This window comes from Cornus florida, unplaced genomic scaffold (assembly GCF_030987335.1).
Source record: "Cornus florida cultivar Cherokee Brave unplaced genomic scaffold, ASM3098733v1 CherokeeBrave_3.0.0_Hap2_Chr11, whole genome shotgun sequence".
Lineage (NCBI taxonomy): Eukaryota > Viridiplantae > Streptophyta > Magnoliopsida > Cornales > Cornaceae > Cornus > Cornus florida.
Window position 1 is genome coordinate 118,184,915 of NW_026775581.1, and position 25,115 is coordinate 118,210,029.

At 34.7% G+C, this 25,115-nt stretch overlaps 2 protein-coding genes across 4 annotated transcripts in view; one reads left to right on the forward strand and one right to left on the reverse strand.

Moving 5' to 3' along the window:
- Window positions 1-2,668, reverse strand: part of LOC132285779 (phosphatidylinositol 4-kinase beta 1-like) — a 42,854-nt gene extending 40,186 nt beyond the window's left edge. The window contains exon 1 of one of the 3 annotated variants that reach the window (XM_059787998.1): window positions 699-2,659. In XM_059787998.1, the coding sequence (XP_059643981.1) occupies window positions 699-2,057 (1,359 nt within the window). In that variant the 5' untranslated portion in view covers window positions 2,058-2,659. Of the gene's footprint in view, window positions 1-698 lie in introns of all 3 variants that reach the window. The other 2 variants (XM_059787999.1, XM_059788000.1) reach the window with 2 other exon arrangements.
- Window positions 2,669-19,528: 16,860 nt separating this feature from the next.
- LOC132281960 (probable indole-3-pyruvate monooxygenase YUCCA10) lies at window positions 19,529-21,962 on the forward strand. Its single transcript, XM_059783606.1, has 4 exons — window positions 19,529-20,140; window positions 21,214-21,447; window positions 21,564-21,686; window positions 21,789-21,962. The coding sequence occupies exons 1-4, from the start codon at window positions 19,529-19,531 to the stop codon at window positions 21,960-21,962; spliced, it is 1,143 nt and encodes a 380-aa protein (XP_059639589.1).
- The last annotated feature ends 3,153 nt before the right edge of the window (window positions 21,963-25,115 follow it).

Here is a 25,115-nt window from a genome sequence, read left to right on the forward strand (position 1 = left end):
ATTAAGGCTGCAAATGTAATCCCCACACCTCAATTGTTCAAACCAAATATAGTTATAGAAGTTTTAACAAGGGAAGGGGGGGAAGAAGAAGAATAAATGCACGACTAATAGTTTAGGAAAAGGCAGAGAAATATCTTTCTATTCAGCAAAAGAAAATAGGCATACATAGGTATTCTAAATAATTTCCATACATTTGGAATTAAGAAGAAAATTACAAAATAATTTTGAAGTTCAAAATGAGTGTAACTGATCAGCTGTTATATTACAAGGAGAGTATCAGGTTAAACCACTTGATTAAAACTTAGGATGATTCAAGAACTTGTCAAACGTTCAAACATTTGCAATACTAATATTTACCAAAGAATATCAATTGTTATATGATTAAATCACAATATGCCTCAATCATTCATCAATTATACATTGGATAAGATAGCATCAAATTCGTGCACTTCACCTACAAAAAAATTTGGTCATAACACTAGCATTTAACAAATATTTTCATTAATTTAATATATCAAAGTTAATGATTAAAAATTCCCAGCAGAATGAAACCCCAGATTCTGTAATACAATATGTTGGAAGAGGTCTAGAACTAAATTGATGACAAAAAGGTTGTGCAAGTGCTGCAGAACAATCATAAGACTTAACAAACTGAGTAGTAAACAAGAAACATACAAGAAAATTAAAAATGTACTGACCTCTTTGTGTTTCTTCAAACCAAAGAGTTCTGTGTCTTCTACAGAACGATCACGATCTCTAAACAGCTTTCGGAAAAAACTTTCTGTTCCTGGACTGCTTTCAAGGAAACTATTGTTGTTGTCGTTTGCAATTGGGGTCCTGGGATCTTCAGGATGTACACGAAACAGTCTTCGAAACAATGAAAAATCTTCTTCCTCACCATTGGCATGTCCCTTGCTTTCCTCATCAATCCTGACATTCCCTTCTTTCTTGTCCTCAAATTTTTCCTTAAAAAATTTCCGGAAAAACCCTTCATCTTCAGCAGATGTCGACACTTTTTCTTCATCATCATTTCTATCACTCCCATCTTTCTTGTCCTCAAATTTATCCTTGAAAAGCTTCCTGAAAAACCCTTCTTTTTCATCATCTTCCACTGATTTTGAAACGACTTTTTCCTCCAAATCATTTTTACTATCACGAAATAATCGCTTAAAAAAACCATCCGAGCTTGATGTGAGCTCCTCATCCTCATCCTTACTATCTCTCAAAAGCCTCCGGAAGAACCCATCCTTCTCCGAGTCCTCATCATCTTTGTCCATTGACTTCCTTGTGTCTTCATCCCGACTATCTCTTAGAAACCTTCGGAAGAACCCATCCTTCTCGGACTCCTCATCATCTTTATCCGCCGATTTCCTAAAAAGCAATGCATCCCGTACACCCGGAATAAATTTCTTAAAAATTTTGTTCTCATCGGGAGATAGCTTACTACCATCATCTTGCATAGAATTCCCCGACGAAGGAGAGAAAGAGATAGATCGCTGATTAGGTGACGACGATGTTAATGACAGTATGCGCGATGATAGTAACTTGTTAAGAACTTGGTTCTTGCTCAATGGGCTAGGGGAAGCATTTTGGGGCTGTACCAAAGGCTGCCACTCACCCATCAAAGTTGCCGCAATCTGACACTTCTCTTGAATTCGACTTATCCCATCATTATCGTCTGAGTCCTCAAGCTCTGCCATCAGAAACCAATGCACTTTCAGTGATATCTGAAGTGATTTTGAGCAGATGTCAATGACAAACTTGTCCAACGAGGGACTGGGTTTGTGAACCAACATGTAACATATCTGAAACAAGTAGCTCTCGATGCCCGACAGTGGCAGAGTGTACATTCGATTACAGAGGTAGTCTCGAACGCCAGGGTGATCATGCTTGTATAAGTAACTGACAGCAATCCACTCACAAAAAAATGCCGAGTCGAAGAAGCGAATGAGCCACCCGCTCTCTCCGCCTACGGTCTCACTCGTCGGATTGGTACGCGTGATCTCCCGAGGCAACTCGTCCGATCCTCCACGAGTCAGTCCCAAGAGCCGCACCATTATCGATCAATCTACCATCATAAACCCTGAACCTAAGCTCATTGCATTCAACTCTCTGACTCTATCGAAATAGAAACCCTAACAGCTTCAATCCAGTATTTCAATCAGATAAACTAGCCCTAACGACTTCGATCAAAACCCTAGGGATCCCCGGTCATTGCCGGAAACCCTAATTTCGAACTGAATGTGCTTAAGAAATGGTATTTTCTGGCTGATTCCTCGGGGGAAAGCAAACAAACGATTCGAGAAATTGAAAGAAAAATTCAGAGAAAAAGTTTGAATTATCGAAGAATAGAAAGATCAGATTAAATTGGTCTTACGAAGATTGGTCTGTGATGAACGAACGCGGTAAAGCAATGAGTGTGTCCGCTATACGACGTCTTTGCTGTCGTCGTCGGTCGTCCTCCTCTTTGTTGCTGTTATTGTAGAGAGAGAGAGAGAGAGAGAGACGAAGGTGAGCAAATTAGAAGAAGGGACTAATAAATTAATTAATTTAATTTAGATTTGCTATCGTGCGCAGGGTGGTGTGGGCATCCGTCCAACGTCAATGTGTGAGATTTACGTGATTGACGGCAATGTAGTACTGTGATAATTTGACGAATGAGATCTCTGAGTTGCGGTATTGAGGATGGTCACTCCGAGGTTTGTCCTTTGTATCTGTCTACAAATTAAACAGGGTTACTTTCTAATAGGAGTATATGGGTGGGTTCAACCCAATTGTCTTTTTTGATCCAATTTTGTTTAAAAATTATCATGATCGCGAGATGGGTGGAGTATTACAAATTGAAAATGAGATAAGAGAAAGAAAATTTGTAAGTTTATTAGTATTAGTTAAGAATAGTCGCATAGTGAGAACAATACATGTTATGAGAGGGCAAAGGCAAGACCAAAGTTCACGGGGCATTAAAAAAATAAAGAAAAGATAAGATGGCATATAGTTAGGGTTGCAATTTGGGTGGACTCAATTTGAATTAATCCGAGCCTAACTTGAAATTTTTTGGACTTGGTAATGTTTTCCTATTCTCGATCTGGCCTGGGCTAGAAATTTTGAGACCGAATTAAATTCAGTCTAGACATGGGTTGAAATGCTATGAAGCCCAAATCTCAGTCCGAGCCCAAAAAAGTTATATTATTTATTTATAACTAAATTATATCAAAAGAGTTTGGCAGCATATATGGCAGTGTGTGTGAGTTTTTTCTTGAAAATGTGTTGTTTGGGTCTTTAAAGCAGCACAAATTCTTCTATTTTTTTACCTCATGAATACAGGGGCGCGGGCTCATTAGGTATGGGCTAGACTTGGGTAGAATATTTTGTATATAGGCTGAGCCCGAGTTAAGTTTTCAACTCGCTCGAGTTGCAGCCCTACATATAGTTTGATGTAAGAATATGACATTAATGCTTTGTCCAGAATGAACGAAGAGAAAGTGGTGGAGGGAAAATATAATTTAATACGTATAAAGATATGATGTGATGGATGAGTAATTATTTCGCCTTCATTAATTTTGATTCCTCAAAATACCACCCTTAAAAATAAGGAAAAATAATTGAATTAGTATAAAAGTTTTAAATTACAATCGGTCTTTCATAAAATACAATAATTTAGATAATAATGGTTATAAAGGTAAAAATAATTTAAAACTCTCCTCTCCTAACAAACATAAAAGAGTTTGTTGTTGTTTTTGATTATTAATAATTATCCTTATATTATCTTTGAGAGAACCAAATCGATATTTGAATTAAATTTTTTTCAATTTCAAAATTTTTTAACTATCAACATTTTACATGAGGAGACACTAGCTAATGAATCATCACTGTATTTATTCAGCTTGGACTATAGTCTTTTCATCATTTATTAGAATCATCACTGTATTTATGCTAAAGGAGATTGTAATTGACAACAAAAAGTTAGACTTTATCTTGGTGCTAGTTCATAATCCCTCTAAAAATCTCCTTCATACAGGTAGCTTCGTATCTGATTGGTTAGTCCAAGATGAATGCTTAACTGGTTTTTCTTGGTTGGAAATTTTAGGTTAGATTTTTTTTTTTTTCAAATAAAGGTTAGATTTAACTTTCAAATTTATTAGTGGAATTTTCATATTCGCACCTCTAATAGCACATTCACCGAGAATGAAACCTTATATTTTAGGGAAATAATTATAAATTGGTAGACCTACTTTTTTAATTGGCCAATTATGCAACAAATAAGAAAGTGGAACTCTTCACTTAGTTGTATTTAGTATAAATAGTCAATTTAAATTATTCGATTAGGCAATTCACTGTAAGTATTCGGTGTGAGTATCACAACTTTATATTTTAATAATCAAATTAATTAATTAATTTTCCTAAATAATAGGAAAAATTAGAAAAAAAAAACACCATTAAATTTAGGGGTGTTCAAAAAAACCGTCGACCCAAAAAACCAAACCGGACTGAATCGAATCAGGCAGTCTGAGCCGGTTCCATAGCAGTTCGATCCGGTCACGGTTTTAAAATAATGGAACCGTGAATTTTTTGTTTGGTCCCGGATTAGGGTCATACAAAACCGAACCGACCCAAACTGCATCGTTATAATTCGTATACAAATATATGTTATATTATTTATATTATATATATATAGAGAGAGATATACCTATATATTACTCTTAACTTTGAAAGGGATTTCGGCACAACGATGAAACGAGAGCTAACATTCATCATTATCTGATATTTTTTTATTTGTTTTTGCTTCTCCCAATGTTTTGATTTTTTGGTGCAACATTCCTCTACTATCTCATTGTTTTTCTTTGCTCACGCCGCCTCATTCACTTCCACCGCGGGATCCAGTTGTTGATTAATCTCTCTCAAGTAACCTTTGAAGTTCAGTCATCATCGTCGATTTTTTTATCGCTGCCATCGATAACATCCTCTTTCTCACACTTTGTTTTCTCTCTCACTTCCATTGCACATATCTTTAAATCTCACGACGTGTTTACGCCTCAAGTACAACCAATAACGATAACAAATCAAATTTCTTAGTTTTTAACCACAAATTTGAAAATCCTTTTCACTCGCAGCAATATTCAACCTTATTTTAATTGATAGGGTTTAGCTTTTGGGTCTATTTCACCCACTTTCCCCCTTTTTTTTCTCTCTATATTTTAGTCTTGGATTCGGTAATGTGAATGTTTTTATTGATATTTTTGTTATATATACAATTCAAGGGGGAAAAAGGGAAATAAAATTCAACTAGAATCGTGGAACCAAATAGAACCAAATTGTTTTTTCATGGTTTGGGCTGGTTTGGTTTCGTGGCTCAAATGGTCTGGTTCGGTTTCAGATTTTGTAGAATCGTAGGGAGAGGTTTGGTTCAAAAAATCCTCAAAACCGGACCAAACCAAACCGTGTGCATCCCCAATTGAGTTGAAAAAAACAACAAAGAATAATGTAAGGTACATAATCATTTTCATTAGCACAATCTAATTTTTATTAAACATGAATTATATGTGGATACTTTATATGACACCTTAGATGTGGTTGCACATAATTGTGATATTAATTAGGGATGTGGTATCAATTAAAGCTTATTAAGTTCTTTGTGTGGTTACCATGAAGTTTTAAAATATGATAGTGTTATATATATATATATATTAAAGTTTCCAACACAACTCTCATATATCACACTTATTTTTTTGGGTTAATTACAACGACACCCCCTGAGATTTGCTATAATGACACTCATATACAAATTAGACGTTTTTTGAACAATGACACCCCCTGACAAAATTTGGTGCCAAACAGACCCTTAAAAGGTTTGAAAAAACAAAATTGTCCATCAATATTTAACTAATTTTAATTGTAAAATTTTAAAATGACACTTTTGCCCTTCTACTAATCTCTTCTAACCCATCAATCCAGTCCTTTCTCTCTTCATCCACCGCCATCATCTCCTCAACCACAACCTTTTAACCACGGCCACCACCACTTACCCTCAACCACATCCCGCTGCCACCTTCTCCTCAACCACATCCCGCCGCCACTTCTCTTCAACCATATCCGCCACCACCGTCTCTCTCCACGCATCAGTGATTGCACAATATCACATCTCTTATCACCACCACCATGCTTGATCTGTGCAAAAATGTGCAAAAACAAATAGAGGAGCAACCCAATCCAGATCCATTTGCATCTTGAGACCATGGTGGAAGGTTACGACGGAGGTGGTGGTGGTATCACCAGAATCAACTGAATCAGATTCATTTGATTCTTTTGCGCGATCTGAGATCTCACTTGAATCTACTCCGAGAAGCAAAAGGCTCAGAGCATTGGATTCACAAAAAGCGGCGGCAGCGAGGGTCACTGGACGGAGCTTAACGACTATAACTGAAAAACCAGCAAAACACAGCAAGACCCAGATCCAGTTCCCGACGGCGACTTCTTCAAACCTCTCGCCGACAGTCCAGAGATAGTCGTCGTTAAAGAACTCAACGATGAAATCAGCGATCTGAAATACTACAACAAGATTTCAACCGCAAGCCAAGCTCATCTATACACAGCGATCGGAAATACACACACACGATGAGTTCTGCAGGTTCAACCAAAGGAGGTAGAGGTAAGCCCAAGTCCTCCAAGAATGGCGACTAGGTATTCAAGAACAGCAGAGAGGTAAACCGGAGCACCAGCACCGACTCGTTCAGCGTACTTGCCTTGAGGAAGCTGGCGATTCTGTCGACGGGGAATTGAAGACCGACCTTCTGAGGTTCTTGAACTTGCGGGGAATGCGAAGGTTTCAATTCATTTGTGGTATTAGATCCTTGTAAACCTTGATATTGGGTAATTTTAATTTGATATAGAGGAATGAAAACAAAAATTTATTGTGAGAAAAAAAAAAAAAAAAAAAAAACTCTCTGCACCTCTTCAAGCTGCTCATGATATAATCCAACGCCAGTAAGGACGAGTCCACCAAGGACAACCACGAATGTATGAAGAACCCAACGAAAATTATGAGTGTCGGCGGTTGCTATTGGGTCTTCGATCAGTCCGCGGTTGTGTCGCCCTTTCGACACATTTTTACCGATCAGTTGTTATTGGGTCTTGTACATCTTATGAAGAGAGAAGATGGCAACATGGTTGTCCACGTAGATGAGTCGGTAGTTGTCGGTAAAAAATAGTCGGGCAGTGTAGCACTGCTCATATATATATATGTCAGGTTATGTATATATTGCTCATATTTGTATATAGAGAGATGTGAGAGGTTATTTTGGACATTTTAAATTTATTAGTATGGGTAATTTAGTAATTTTGCTATTCAAAAGTGTCCTTTCATAAGTCAAAGGGCACTTAGGTCATTTTATCACAAATCAGCCCCTCAATGGGTGTCTTTGTCAAAGGCAGCAAAGCTTAGGGGGTGTCATTGTTCAAAAGTGGGCTAACTTGTATATGGCTGTGAATAAAGTAAACCTCAGGGGGTGTCATTGTAATTAATCCTCTTTTTTTTTATTAAAAAGAATGTAGATTACAAAGTTATATAATGAAGAGATGGGACAAAAGTGCATGGGTGGTCGGGTGAGGGGTGTGGATAAGTGTGTGTGTTGGATATGTGCTAGTAAAATAATTATTATATTAGTTCAATTGAGAAGCTTCTTTAGAAGCTTTGTTGACTGCTTTTACCATACATGAAAATTCATATTAGAAGAAATTATTGCTACCAGCATTAAATAGGAGCACACTACACGTATGCATGTATATCTACACATATACAAAATTTCATGTACAAGCTTATTGGGCCATGTGATACCCCCGGATTTCCGGATGCGGGTTGGCCAGGCCACGCCTGATTACCCGAGGATATCAAACCAATTAGCAATAAACGAACACAGAATATATTAAGAAAACATGAATAAATAAATTACTGAAAAGAAACTAGAATGGTAAATCAAAACTAAAAACCTCAGAAATTTTTTTTTATAAAGAAAGTATTAATCTGATACATCCAACTTATCAAATTCTAATACAACTCGGGAATCCAATTGGTGGACCCCTAATAAAACCAACACTGAGAAATGAACCACCAGAAAAGAATCCAACGCTAAACCATACAGGAACCGCCTACGTCGTCGGTAGAGTGGGTAGTCGTCTCTGCTCAGCACGAACAAGCTCTAAGACCTGATTCCGTCCATTACCTGAAAAATAATAGTGGGTCAGACCCACGAACAAGTTCTATCCAAATTACAATTCAAACAGAGACCCGATATGCAGATACATCCTAGATGTCTCAACCATATCTATATACTCCGTAATTAGATATATACATACAACCACACTACAGGACTCTCACTAGGCTATGCTGAGGGTCTCAAGCTGAATAGAAGGTAACATGCAAAAATGAACCTGAGTGGGCATAACTACCTAAGCCTAACAGGGTATACCTCAACCAGCATAGCTAGCTAGGCATCCTACTGCATATACGCTCCCTAACCGTCGACTATGAGACTCAAGCTCAGATCGCGGTACCATAGTTTATATATATAAGTTCCCATCCAAACTAATGTAGTGCCGCTCAACAGTTCGTTGCCATGACACGACATAAAATTAGGAATTAAATGTTTTAATTAAATCCCTATCTATTCTACTAACAGAAAATATAAACAACCATCCGTTATGTCGTTCAACTGTTTTAGTTGATAGGACATGCATCCATGTAGGATTTAGCTATTTTAGTTAATCCATTCCGTATGTATGAGTGGGTTGGAATTAGCGTTTTGATCTCCGTCCTTTCGTATGTCACCGTCCCATACCAGTACATACATGCAAATAATTCATAAATGATGTAACATTTTATGCAGTACATCAAACAAATCCATATAATCCAAATAGATAATAAACAGAATTTAAACAACTCATTATCTATAATCCAGAATCCACCCACGTAACTAACAAGACAAGGTTTAATAGTTCATCAAGTTAATTATCCTGTATCCATCCAAGTAATTGACAGAAAATATATATAATTAATTATTCAATTAATTCTAGGCCAACATCCAATTAGATTAACAGAACCTAAGTACTAGTTCAGCAATCTAAGTCCAAACCCTAATCCAAATAATTGCAGTGTAATGCTTAATATTACAGCAATTAAAATTCCAAACTTAAATCCATGCATTTCAGAAAAGAATTTAGTATTTCAACCATTAACATCCAAGTTATGCCTAGACAAACCTTGTTAAATAAGTGATCCCAGCGTGCAACCAAAATAAGATTTATAAATATATACATATTCCATTAAATTGCTAAAATTAAATTAGGCAATTAAACTCCTTCCATCCGTTAACCGCCTGTACCGCTGTATACTTTCCTACGGTTAAATCCAAGAGTACAAGACATTAATTTATTTAATGTGCTCTAGTACAACCTAATATTATGTTTAGAGTCCATGCTACAATCCGCTTAAACTTTTAAAACAAGATTTAGCAATTTAGTCCTTCCTATCCGTTAGCAGCGTAGAAAGTTCAATAATTTCATACTGGTTGTCCCATTGATGTAGTGGTCAACTTTAATCAATTAAAGACCTTAATAACACCAAAAATCAACTTCCTAATTCCTCTGTGAAATCCCAGAACCATCAGAACAGTTCCCATGCTCAAACAGTAACAACAGTTCGTAAAAAAAAATATCAGAATGTCCCATTTGAAGAGAGCCTGCTCCAAAACTTTTTGGAGTAGGCTCAAAGTGCTTAAAGCCGGCTCCTAAACACTTTGGATCTGCCTCTAAGAAGGGGGGAGCCGGCTCCAAACTTCCTGGAGCCGGCTCTCTCCTCCTTTGAGCCCACTGTTCCGCTTCCTTCTTCGTTTCTGATGATCTGCTTCGACATCGGCCACTTTCACTCCTTCTGTTTGTTTTTAAAACTGGTCTTAAGAGTCCTGAGTGTGTCCAGAACCATCCCATACTCTTACTTAAGTCAATTAACATTTACCGATCAAATATGCTTAGGAAGAGTAAACACTGAAACCAAACCAAACTTACATGAACTGTAACAAAATTAATTCACGCACACATACAGATAATTGATCTAGCAAACACTAGACATTTAAGATTCAATTTAATAGTCAATTAAAGCCCTAGAGACAATCTACGGATGCACAGAACACGAGCAATGGGAGAGAGAAAAGAAATAACTTGCCTTGAGTTTCAGATTTGAAACTCTAATTCCACTGTCTCTAAATGTGCCGTTACTGTTTTAAACTGCAGTTCCACCTCTGGTGCTCTTGGTTTCACCTATGAGCAACTTCTCCTTCCTCCTCCATGGTCCAACCTAGCTTTCCCCTCCTTGACAGACCTTTACGATACTCTGTTTTTTCCAACCCCTAACCAACGTGATCATTGTATTTATAGACGTAACACACTAAACCCTAATCCTTGTTTAATTAGAGCCACAGCTCTAACACAAACCTTAGTCGGCCCAGATAATAACCTAGGTTATAATATACACAGCTGCCTATATGTGAATAGTTTTCCAAAGCTATAACTGTAACTTAAATATACTACCTTGATTTTAACCTTATAGGAATCCTATTAAAACAGTGAATAAAATTACAACAGTGAATTAAATTAAAACAAATAAACAATTAAGCCAATTAATTAAATAAAACAAAATACTATTAATTAAAACAATTAAACAAGTAATCCCATTAATTAAACAACACAAAACACTGCGTTTAAACAATTAATTAAAAACAAATAAAACACCCAAAGAAATAGCCCAAATAAACACAAAAGAATGCAAAATTACAATAAAACCTCCAAAATAAACTACCGAGACTATCCTTTAAAATTAGGGGTATTACAGGCCGCCTTAAGAAGGTGATTTAATTGTGCTCACGGATAGAATGAAAAATAAAAAATAAAAAGAGAAAGAAACAACTAGTTGTACGGCCGGAAAAAAATAGAGAGAACTGAAAAGATAAAGAAGAAAAGAAAAGGAAAGGGTTGTCGGAAAAAGCTCATGAGGCAGGTATAAAAATATTTCTTTTAAAGTTTCATAATATAGATTTATTATGGGAAGCTCCTGTAGTTGAGGTGATAAACTGTTCTTGGAACAAATTCTATTTATTCACTAATTTTCTTTTATTGGGTTGTAAATTCCTTTTAAATTATACTAATCTTGGTGGGATTGTAAGTATTGTGTGGAATTTTAATCTAAATGTTTAAAAATTGGAATTTCCATTTCAATTGTCTAGACAAGTTGAGATTTATTTTTGAAGTGATGATTATTACTAAATTCCCTTAGAAATAAGTATATCTGGTTTAGGGATTTTGCATAAATTACATATATCTTGAATTATTTCACTTGATTGATTCAATTATTGAATTATCTAAGTTGAGAAGTGCCTTATCAGTCACCATATATAGACTGATACTAGTTAAAAAAAAAATACCAGTGAAATAATGTGGGGGAAAAATCGTTAGAGAGAGAAGAAGAAAGAAAGAGAGAAAAAAAGAAAAATAAATAAATATAAGGGAACCAAGAAAGTGGGTGTTCTACAGAGAAGGAAGGAAAGTAGAAATAGTGGAAGGAAGATGAGACAAATAAGGAAAGCTAGGGAAATTCGTGTATGCAGTCCTGAAGGTAAAAAAAATTTGTAGTTTCAATTTTATATTAGAAATTTATATTATTTAATTGTTCAATACTTTATTTTTTGAGGTGCTCTTGAACCAAATCTCTATCGTTATTTCTTTCTTAATTAAGTTGTTAAATTATATGAAGTAATACAAGTCTTACTTGATTTTAATTACGGCCCTGAAATTAATTGATATGGTTGTAATTAGAATTTCAATTACAATTACATACCAATTGGTTGGGATTTATATTTGAATTGATGATTAATTGTTTAATTCTTTTTAGAAATATATATGATATGATTATAATGTTGTATAAGTAAGGAGAAGGAGTTGACAACTTTCACGTTACCAAGGGATAAGTAGATAATTCGGGAAGTAGCCAATGTGAATATACTCACTGGAAATTTACACTTGAATGGATATGTTGAAGTATTAAAGATATTTATTTAATGTGAAAATGATTATATATATTATATAAGTCCATACTCTGGCCTAGAAGGAGAGTAATATATTATAGAAGGTCCATACTCTGGCCTGGAAGGAGAGTACTATATTAAATAACGTCTACTCTAGCATAGAAGGAGAGTACTATATTATATAAGGTCCATACTCTGACCTAGAAGAGAGTACTATATTATATAAGATCTATACTCTGGCCTAGAAGGAATGTACTATATTATATAAGGTCCATACTCTGGTTTAGAAGGAAAGTATTATATTTTAATGTCTGTAAAGCTGAAAGTTATATGTTAATGAAGTTTAATTGAAGTTATCAGATAATATATGTTTATATTACTATGATGTAGTAGTGTTGTGTTCACTGGGCTTTAAGCTCACTCTTTCTATATCTATATTTTCAGGTACAAGGTTGGGTCGCTACTGTCAAATCTAGAATTTCTAGTGTGAATAGGGAAAGGAACAATGGAACGTCCTTTGTTTAAGATGTAAATATTGTAGTAGAATTTAATAGTGTAATTTGTCGTTCACGATTTAGTTTGTTCCTAATTTGCAAAACGGGCTTATAATTTGTTTTAAATTGTAAACTGTTAAGCAGGTACTCTGATGTATGATGACGTCATGTTTAAATGAGGTTAATGCAGATGGTTAGATACATTCCAATTTGTTTAATTTATTAAATAGTGTAAATTGTGTTGGGGTGTGTCAAATAAACTAATAAGTAATAACTTTCTCTCCCACCAAAACTTACAATGCCCTTATTGCAATCGAGCTTCCCTGAACACCCGAACACTTTTGGACCGGAGTTTAGCTTAACACCGGATCAAGGACCAAAAGTTTAACCTATTAAGTAGAGCTAACATTTAACATAAGTATACTCGATCACTTCTCTATTCAAATACAATGTGGGACAAGACTCTTTGTAACAACAACCACCACTAATGGTAAAGAGAAATTTCTTATCTTATAGCTGGGGAAATAATTGATCAAGTTAATTTCGTCATATTTGCGTACTTTTTTCCACGGCTTGTTTTAAAACTCTTATCTCAATATGTCAAATATTATATAGTCTTAACAATCACTTAACAAGCGAAAACAAATTTTAGGAGCAATTATGCACTTAAAAAAAAAATTAGATAAGTTTGAATTTTACAAATTTGTAAACTCTCTACTAAACTTTATCGTCTGAAGAAGCTTGGAAGCTCCAACCAGTGGAGAAGAGTGTTTTATTTATTTATTTATTTATTTTACAAATGAGGTATTTTTCAAACCTTACCGATGAGACTAATCCACCTCAGGAGAAGACCAGACAAGTTTAGGGCTCAGCCTGACTACAACTTAACCCGCGTGGATAATTCCACATAAATTATTTACCCATAGGCTTGAACTTCATACCTGATGCTACATGAGGCACTAGGGTCGGAGTTCTTACCCCGCTAGGTCAACACTACGGCATGGGCCCCCAACCTCTCCAAGCCCCACCCTATATATATATATATACACACTTTTTTATTTACATGTATATGAGAAATTTTACATAATACCTGGTCCTTAAAGTTTTTAATTGTTAAATTTATCTCTTACGTTTTTTTATTTTACTCTTGAGATGTCTTTAATTTTCTTTTCCCTTATTTATTTATTTATTATTATTAAAAAAAAGTTACACTCACCTTATTCAATCAAACCCTAATTTCTTTTTTCTTCAAAGTTATTTCTCTCGCCCTTTTCTTTTATTTTGTATTTTTCTTATTCTTTTGTTGTTTTTTCAACTTCTTTTCTTTGTACGTACACGTGTACATATGTAGTATTAGTACTAAAACAATGCTTGTCTTAAGCCGCATAAGAAGGAACTTCTTTCTTATGATGAGGTGGCCCAATAAAATATCGACAGATGTTTAAGTTTTAAAAGGAAAAAAAAAAAATGATGACTACATGCAATAAAAACTTCAATAAGTATCCATAGGCTATTCAATCAGTCCTGAAAGCCATCGGCATACGAGCTCCATGATATCGTTCCAAATTCTGACTCGGTGTCATGGATCTGGAGTTGAACCCATTACCAAAGCCGTAAAACAACACCACCAAAGATGAACACGAGCGATACATTTACCCACCACCACCACTGTCCATAAAGGACGACATCGATGTGAAGGAGTACGAACTCGAAGGCTATCAGCGGTGGAATGGTGAACTACTTGTCCTAAGATGAAGACATCGCCATTGATCAATTCAACACACAACTCACATGGTCTGATTCATTAAAGTGAAAAACATTGTTTGATTTTAGATTTAAATATAGAAGTAATATATATCACTACGTGAGAGAGAAAGAGTGAAGGAACAGTTTATATTGTCTGTAGTCATCAATTTTTTTATTTTTTATTTTATTTATTTAAAACTTTAACACCTGTTGATGTTTTATTGGCCCACCTTATCATAAAAAGTAGGTTCCTTCTTATGCGGCCTAAGGCAAACATTGTTCATAAAAATAAAATAAAAAAGTTATGGTACTTAGAACAATACTAGATTGGTTGAAGTAAATATCTAAAAGCTCCACAACTTGCTCCTATGATAAATTTATTATATTTTTCCTGGATGAAAGACTATTATTCAGTATAGTCGATCTTCATTAACAAAGTGTGTTCGGAACCTAATCTTTAGTTTATTTGCATAAAGTGATTTCATATATATATATATATATTTTTGCACCCACAAAGTGATTTTTCTCATGCTCTCATCTGCATTCTTCGATCAGTTCAAAACTATGATCATTTAACACTGATGGATTTGGACTAATGCAATATATATATATATATATATATATAGTTCAACTGGTCTCGTAATAAATAAATATATTTTAGTAGAAAATAGTGTGTTAAAGAGAAAATTAAACTTACTATGCTAGAAATGGAGGTATATATCAGGTCCATATGTAATATGGATTTCTAACAGTTGCTCCTGTAATGAACAAATATGTATTTAAAATAAAAAGAAATTTCATACGTGAAATTTAAAACTTACCAGTGCTAAATTTTATAGATGGGAGTCAATATCTATTATCCACACTTACTTTGGTAGTGCGTAAGTGATCCGAAGGGAGTATATAATTTCAATTAAAAATATCAAAACTTACATACGGTAGAACTTAGGTCTGCAACTTTGCTTCTGTAATGAATTAATATGTGGATTTTCATTCCATTCTGAATTACTTCAAAGCTACAAACAATCGAGTTCTGGTAATGCACTGTCCTTGATTTTCTTTAACGAAATTAAGTTATGATTTCCTAAGTTAATATTTTTTTGGTTTTTTATTACAATCTTACGTACCTTGTCTAGGCTCTTGTTGTTTTTTCAGGGGAATGTCCCTTGCTGTTTTACATATTGTATCTCATTAATATAGTTTATCTGAGAAAAATGGGAAAAAAAAAAAGATGTCTCATACAAGATGAATTATGTGCAACCATGTGATAGGTAAAACTAGGTTTATATACCGATTGAATTTAAATCAGGATATTTGAATTAGCTCCAATAAGAAAATAATCTGATTCAATCCGATCTAATAATATAATGACCAATCAACACCTTAATTATATAAATTAGAATTTTCGTAATCATCTCGGCTATCAACTTGATTGTATTAACTATAGTCCATTAAATAGGCCTAGGAGAAACAAAAAAGACTTCCCGGTTATGGTTCCACCATAGTGTGGACTCTAGGAGGGATGACTTGAGAGTCGAGGCAGACCTAACCATTGGTAATTCATAAAGCTGACTGCTCTGATGCTCAAGCATTTTACACTAAAGCCACCAATCCATATTCCTACTAGAATCTTTTCTATCTAAAATACTAATAATTTACTAGTTGGTATAGTTTGGTTATGGAGAGATGTCTATTAATTAGAGAGGTTAGGACTTTAAAACATCATAGCTATTCAATTGCACTAGTTTATGTGGCTCTTGTGAGATTTAGGTTAGGGTTTTGCTCTTGGAAAAAATAAGCACATCTGTGACTATATAACCATTAACTTCCATCAAAATTTGAACTTTTAAAAATTAGTTGGCTATTTAAGCTGTCAAAATTGAAATGCCACAACAATTAAAACCAGGTAGCTCATTAGTGAAGATATTTGATTATTTTCTATCTACTTATTTTGGGAATTTTGGGACCTAAAAGTTAATATATGTCACTCTAAAATGTCATAATATGGGCTTTATGGTTCTTGTTAATTCGATTATTGATTGTTCTCTTGAATAAAATCACATTGGAGAGGGCTTTTTTGGTTCAACAACTGCAACTTTTAGATGAGATTATTCGAATTGACCTCGCTATATGAGTACTTCTGAATGGAACATTGTTTTCCAATGTATCCGGTAAACCAAGGAAAAAGGGAAAAAAATTGATGAACTATGTTATTGCTAGCTAGTTCAGCTCAATTCATTATTATATATCCTATAGATTTCTTAGTTATGTTAGTTAATGAAGAGCATTTTGTCAAGCTTTCCCACTTATTTCCTCTCCCTCCTGCTTTTTCAAATTCCATCTTCTGTGGTTGAGAGGATTGAGAGGTTGCAACAGAATTTTCTTTAGGGTGGAACAGGGGAGGAGTTTAAGTTTCATTTGGTCCATTGAGTATCAGAAGACTAATTCCTTTTTAACAAAGTTCTTTTGGGGACGTGGTTATGTAGCTTTGTTGGTGGAGAGGCACAAACTATGGAGGAAGGTGATCGCTAGCAAATTTAGGGAGGTGAGACATGGATGGTATTCTTTGGAGGTAAGATCTCCTGTTGGTGTTGGGAGTGGAAATTCATTCGGAAGGGGTGGGATTAATTTTCCAAACACATCAAATTTTGTGTTAGGGATGGTAAGGGGATTCGCTTTTGGGAGGATTTATGGTGTGGAGATCGATCTCTTGCTCTCACTTTTCCTGACTTCTCAGGATTGCTACGGATAGACATGCCTTGGTAGCTGAACGCTATTAATAGCTGGAGAATGACTTGGGATGTGTGCTTTTTGCGTCACTTTTAGAATTGAGAGATTGAGGACGTCATTAGTTTTTTAGAGACGTTGTACTGCTGTGAGATTGTATATGCGAGTTTCTGACTCATGGGTGTGGATTCCCTCTTCCCATGGATGTTTTGATGCCCCAATCCTTCTTTAGGTGACTTTTGGATGTTCATTCACGTGGAAGGCTATTTGGCGATCTAAGGCGCCCCTTAAGGTAGCCTTCTTTGCTTAGACATATTGATGGAGAATTGGGCATGGTCTGAAAGATTAAAGTCCATATGGTCCACACCTACTATTGAAGACGTGGGAAAGAAAGATAGAATTAGGAATTTTTTTTCTATTTTTTATTATTGGATTTTCAATAATTTACTATTTTAGGATTTTATTTTTGGTAATAAGATTTGAATTTTCTTGATGCCTATTTATATGTAGATTATCAACATTGTTAAGGGACCTTTTATATTTATTGATGTTTGAATTTTGAGATATTATTGTGACTCTTCTCCCTCATTCTGATTTCTTCCTTCAATTATTCTTCTCTTCTTCCTATTCTTGTTACATTCTCTTTCATTCTATTTCTTGTTACTCGGTTCTACATCACATATGTGTTGGGGAAGATTTTGACTCAAGATAACCTAAGGAGGAGGAGACAGGTGGTGGTCAATTGCCGCTACATGTGTAAGAGAGATAAGAAAACAATGGATCACCTTCTTTTGCATTGTCCCATTGCTTGAGAATGCTAGGTAATGTTATTGGGTCTGTTTGGATTCCAGTGGGTTATGCCCAGGTCCTTGAGAGACTTGGTGGAGGCTTGAGAGGGTGTATAGTGGGGTCCAAGTCCGTGAATGCTAGAAAGTTACGCCTCTGTGTGTTTATGGTGTTTATGGCTGGAGAGAAATAGAATATCCTTTTATGAAAAGGAAAATCTTGTTGGTGCGCCGAAGTTCTCCATTATTAGCACTCTTCTTGTTAGATTCTTGGGATAAATTGTAAATTCTTGTAGGAGATAGTAGATTTTTTGAACTCTTTGAACGTTTAGAAGTCCTATTTAGCCTTGTGTAGTTTGTGAGGGATGCACTCCCCTTTTAAAGGCCTTTTCAATTCATTATTACAGAATTTTTTTTTTTATGTTAGTTAAATAAAATTCTCTAAGGTATGCATATGCCATGCCATGCCATGCCGCCATTTAAGTTATTGATCAAAACCATTGTTGTAAAATGCTGCAAAATCTCTTGCGTTGCTGGCTAAAAGTTCCCTTAATATTAAGAATGTGTTACCTTTTGAGTTAAATTAATTCTTGAATTTTGTACACTTCTAGGTATAGCGTACTTCATAAATTTATTCATTATCTTTTTTTTACTGTTAAATACCGCTAAGTTTTTTTACCTCCCACTGTTTTCTGGATCAGTCCCTAAATACATGCTTAAAGAAAATCATCAACTACCAGGAAGATGTTTTTTTTTTTTTTTTTTTCCCGAATGATGAAGCAAATATATAGATAGATTATAGGCTTATGGTTGGGCCCGACCCTTGGAAAAAAACATTTACAGTGCAACAGAGACACTACAAGCCCAAGAGGCTCAACGAGAACCAAAGAAGCCCAAACGTAGAGCTATAGAAGCCCCAAACAAGGTGATAAAGAACAGCCGTTACTAACAACATTGGCCGTTAATAAGGGATATCCCAACGTATCTCCGGTGACAAAGCCGATATCGGCTACCAGGAAGATGTAGCTAATTAAGCAATGTTGAATATCTAACTTTTTATCAACAGTCACACCATGCACATGTCATTAAATGTTAAGCTATAATCTTAGGCTGGAGCATCACTTAAAAATTTGGTATTCTGTGGATTCTTGAGAAGATAAGTTGTATTTAAAGTGTAATTATACTTAATGTTGCATTTAATGTGTATAATATTGATAATATTAATATTAAATAGTTACTTACCAAAAAAAAATAATAATAATAATAATAATTAGTTCATGCATGCATTTGGCACCGTTCATCATACTTTGTCTTTTATCATCAAAATACAACGACAAAATGTCTAAAAGGACAAAATATATAAAAGCAAACTCAATTGTGATAATGGCTACTTACCCAAAAAAAAAAAAAAAAAAATGATAATGGCACCAACCCCCAAAAGATTAGCGCTAATGTTAGAAAGATCATAAACACAGTTGCAGTGTATATTGACTTGGGGTTAAGAGTAAAAGAAAATAGTGATGGCCATACCAAATATAGAATGTGGACCATGTGGTCAAGGATTTCTTGTCGTCCGTTTGAGTAGAAAATTAAACTCTTCCAACACATACGTAATTAATTTGATGCCACCTTCTCCCATTATAAAGCTTCTTTGTGGAAATCAGAAAACCAAAATCAAGAAAGAGATCGAGTGGAGTAAATATCTACAATGGAGGAAGTAAAGGTAGTCATTGTTGGAGCAGGTCCTTCAGGCCTCGCTACCTCTGCATGTTTAAACCGTCTATCTATTCCAAACCTAGTTTTGGAAAAAGAAGATTGTTCGTGCTCTTTGTGGAAGAAGCGGAGCTATGATCGGCTTCATTTGCATTTGGCTAAACAGTTTTGTAGCCTTCCTTTCTGCGAGCACTCGGCCAAGACTCCCGTTTTCATGTCCAAAAGTGACTTCATTAGGTACGCAGATGACTATGTTTTGCGGTTTAATATAAACCCTCGTTACTGTCATTCTGTTGAATCGGCTAATTATGACGAAGGCAAAAATAGATGGCTGGTTGAAGTGAAAAATACCATCTCTGGGGAGATGAAGTTATGCGTTTCCGAGTTTTTAGTTGTTTCTTGTGGTGAGAACAGTGAAGGTTTTATCCCCATGTTGCCTGGTCTGGATAACTTTAATGGAGAAGTTGTTCATTCCAATGAGTATAAGTCAGGTTTAAGGTATCAAGGTAAAAAGGTTTTGGTTGTTGGATGTGGAAACTCCGGCATGGAGATAGCTTATGACCTATCAAATTTCGGAGCCCACACTTCAATTGTGGTTAGAAACCAGGTAACACATTCCCCCTCCCCCTCTCTCTGTGTTTTTGCATGTGTGTAATTCATATATATATATATATATATATATATATTTAATGCATTTCATGGATATGGGCAAGACTTGCATCAACTTATATGTTTTTGCATTCGTATAATTCAAATTTTTTGAAACATGTCATTGATCTGGGCAGATTTACATCAACTTGTATGTTTTTGCATTTGTATAATTCAAATTTGTTGATGCATGTCAACTTGTACTAATTATAGATTAGCATTAGATAATCTCTTGTAATATTCATTTTTTATGTATTGTTTTATAAATACTATTCATTTTTTATTTGAGAACCAAAGAAAATAAAATACCATTGATAATCTCTTAGTCACGGACCTGGGCAAGATCTGCATCAAGTTGTATGTTTTTGCATGTTTGTAATTCAATTAATTTGATGCATGTCATGGATCAGGGCTTCAACTTCTACTAATCATAGATTAGCATTAGATAATCTCTTGTAATATTTATTTTTGATAAATACGTACTATTAATTTTTTATTTGAGAACCGAAGAAAATAACTTGAAGCAGTACAAAAAGAATGGCGTTTTGACATGTATGTAAAGCCTTGATCCACAAATTAAAATGGCAAGGCTGACTTTACAATTTTAAGAACACTACAATATTAATACTATTGCGATATATTATGCTACGTATATATTATTCATAAAACCTTAGGGTACATTTATGAACACTGATGCCACGTACGCGATAGTTTAGTTTTTTTAATTCTCCTGCTTAACGGAGTTGATCAGATTTCGTTGGATCTCTTTCCGGGATTACAGTAATAGTCCTTGCTTGATTTATCAGGTAAGTTTTAATGATGCTTTGGTCAAACAGATGCATTAATATTGTGCCACCCATTTTTTGCGGGACACAACGATATGAGATTATGAGGCATAAAAAGAATTCACTATTTTATATACCCTATCATCATCAGTACTTTTTTCTTAAATCAATTTTGTTTTCCAATTAATTTCTGTAATTCAATGTACTAGCAGATTTATGTACAAAATCATTTGTGTATTGGTTACAGTTTCATGTTGTGACCAAGGAAATGGTATTGATCGGGCAGTTGTTGTTGCAATATGTATCGGTTTCTGAGATAGACAATTTAATCACAGTGCTTGCTGAGCATAAGTATGGGAATTTGTCCAAGTATGGGATTCATCGACCAGCAGAAGGCCCATTCTATCTTAAAGACACAACTGGAAGATCTCCGGTTCTCGATGTCGGAACTATTGAGAAAATTCGTTCTAGAGCGATAAAGGTATACACAACAGTGAATAATATTATTAAGAAAATGATAGTACGTTCATTGAACCGTTGGAACGTGTGTTTTGCATATATGCTCTCATTCTATGAGGGTTGATAATATATTTTTAGGTTGTTCCGGCAATATCATGCATCAAAGAGGAAGTTGTGGCGTTCGAGAATGGTGACCAACAACACATTGACGTGATAGTGTTTGCAACTGGATACAAAAGCACGGCCAGTAATTGGCTTAAGGTTATTGAATCATATAAATCAGGAATTAATCTCACTTTTAATTCTCTTTTATTGGTAGATTAATGCACTAATGAATATATGTTTTGTAATATCTGGGCGCAGGACTATGGCTATGTTCTTGATAATAATGGAATGCCAAAAAACAATTTCCCGGCTCACTGGAAAGGTGTGAATGGCTCATACTGTGCTGGTTTATCAAGAATGGGATTGTTCGGTGTGGCCTCGGATGCGATTGCTATTGCCAATGACATTGAAAAGGCTATAAGTGGCGTCTGAATTTTATCTTCTTTTGCGTGATCTTTTGTGAATTCCTGAAACTACAATATTTATGAACTTTTAAGTCGTTATGTATGAGCTATAGAAGTGAATTTTCATATTGTCCTTTCAGTTTTTGTTTTGAATTTGTATTCAGAATTTTCTTTTTTCTCTATTTCTTTGATATGCTAGCAAAGGATAATTGATTATCTAAAGACCAATTAAGACCAATTTATTGTTGTTCAATTCAAGGTTGCTTTTGCATCCTCGAAGTTGATTTTCTCTAAGTTATCATTTAAGTTGCCAAGTGTTCTATTAGACAGATCTAACGGCTTAAAAATACTACATCATTTACTTAAAAATAACATTTAGAAACTACGTCGTCCAAAGAGCTAGTTACGTTTGTCAATGCCATTACTGAACTAGCGAAAACATCGCTGAAATACGTTTTCTTATATTCTCTTCTGTCTTTCATTTTTTTCTCTGCGACACCACCCTTGTGATCTCTCTCTAAAACTTTCTAATATCTCTCGTTCTCTCTACTGATTTCAATCCCTTTAATTTTCTAAATCTACCTACAAGCCTTGAAAAACTCTTTTTCAATTTGATTCTTTCTGCACATTAGGGTTTTCATGACGTAATGTTAGATAGAGAAATGCTATTTCTTCAACATCACATTCAAAGACCATTACCCTGAGAGAAGGTTTGAGGGTCCAAAACTTAGAGCAGAGATATATGTATTATGTATATACGTGCAATTGTATATTTATATGTTTATATATAGAGATTAAAAGAACCCTAATTAAATTTTTTTTTTTTCTTTTAGAAGGAACTAGGAATTGCCAAATTCTGAAATCTGGTTTGTTTGTTGGCAGCATCAATATTTGAACTCTTCCTTCAACTACTTGTTTCCCTAACGCTTAGAATGAAGTGTGTAACAGGGTGAGGAATTGAATAATTGCAGGTTTGCATATACAAAAGAAATAAGGTTAAGTGAGAGAAGAAAAAACTGACGGCCGTTTGTCATTTTTTCCAAATGTCATTTTTGTTTTATTATTTTATGTAATTGATGTGACATTCACAAATTCATAGATTCACCTAAACTTACACATGACACGAGTTATTCAAAGTGAACTTTATTTAAAATTTATATATTTTAAACAAAAATAATATTGCACAAATTATATTATTACGTTACTAATATTAAAGTGATCTCACCAAAAAAAAAAAAAAATCGATTCAAAATATCATAAAATGAAATTATACCAAATCGTCAAAGTTAATAGTATCATATGGTGAAAAGAAATAGCTTAAAATTTTAACACATTTATGTTATATGTACAATAAATGAATTTTGGTGCGAAATTTTGACCATATAATCTTAATCAATTCTCTATACCAAACGGTCAGATTGTAAATCATCATAATAAAAAGACAGATAATTTATGAGCAGTGCCATGTAAGAGACCATGAAAGAGAAGATCACGGTGGCCTTACTCTAATATATATATATATATATATATATATATATATATATATATATATATTTAATGCTTCACGGAAATTAAAAAACATATTAATTGTGATTGATGTAATTGATAAGGTCCTCTAGTACATAGCAATTCTCTTAATTAAATACTTTCTTCCGTCCCATATTAATTGTCTATCTTAATTTTATTATATAACTTTTTAAAGACACACGCAATTAATATTTGTCTCCTTTTAAAATTATTGTATTGCCTTTTTAAGTTTAAAAGTGTATATTATTAATTAAGTTGAGATATTTGAGAACTTAAAAGAGTAATTATGAAAAAATAGTACTTTTTTGCTTTGAATTGTCAAATAGGATAATTAATTTGGGCACCCTAAAATAAACTAATGGACGCGCGCTTAAACTGTTAGGTAGTGTTGCATACCTACCTATTTATATCCAATCACTCTCCCATCTGGATCCGATGTGGGACAAATATTCCTTTATAACATTTTTTCCCACCTGAATTCACAACGCCCTGTTGGGTCACCCTGTCTACCCAGGGTGGCTCACCCGGACACCGTTCGGGCTGGGCACTTGACGTGACACCGGATTAAGGACTGAGTCTAGTTCTGATACCAACTATAATCGGTGGACGCTTGCCGGTCCATTTATCCAAAAACTTAAGTTGTTGGGTAATGCTACATACCCACTTATTTATACCCAATCACTCTCCTATGAATTTTTCTGGATAAATTTTTATCCACTTGGTGTAGAGGATAAATTAAAGGGTGGGTCAAATATACTACATCAAAGGAATGAAAACTATTTGACTATACAGACGTGCTAGAGGAATCGACCTAAGAGTCATTTTCTTTTAACTAATTTTTAGCAAGGGGCAGAGGAGGGGAGGGGGCAATGTTCGAACATGGCTCCCTAATACGAGAAGTAATCCAACTACTCGGGCAATACTGCACTTGTCAACCATCATGTTTGAAAAGGGATAATTTTTCTAACCATATTTTGTATTTTTTTTTTATAATATATATATATACATAGTAAAGGCTCACATTGGGTCCTAAGGGCAACTTTAGAAGTGGAACACTACTACCAAGTACCACTCAAGCCCACTTGAGTCTTGGAACGACTTATTTTTTGTTGGATAAGTTAAACAATTTTCACAAACCCGCGCAATTTTATCCCTCTTAGGGCTCCAGCTCCAACTCCTCAATACCTTTTAAAAAGGAGAGGTCATAATATCAAGGTTGATGGCCAGGTGATAATTAACCCATAGTGTGAAATATCAGTTGAAATTGTAAACATTGGTACTCAAGGCGCTATATTTAAAATATATATATATATATATATATATATATATATATATATATATATATATATATATATATAAATAATTTGTGGTATTGGGGCTTTATCCCGACTAATCTCCAAGTATCCATGAAGGGCGCCTGTACACCGCGGTTGAGTAAGTCGATCGCAGAATAATGATTGCGGAGGTGTGTCTTTGAGGAAATTGTTTGCACTCAGTGAGAGTGATATATCGGATTATGCTATGGGCTGTTTTAGGACAACGAGTAGCCCTTTTCTGGGAATTGGTGATTAAGAGTTGGAAATGGTGTGATGTGGTCGATCGAAGTGTTTATGGATGTTATGTGATGTTCTAAGTGTGATGGTGAAGTCCGATA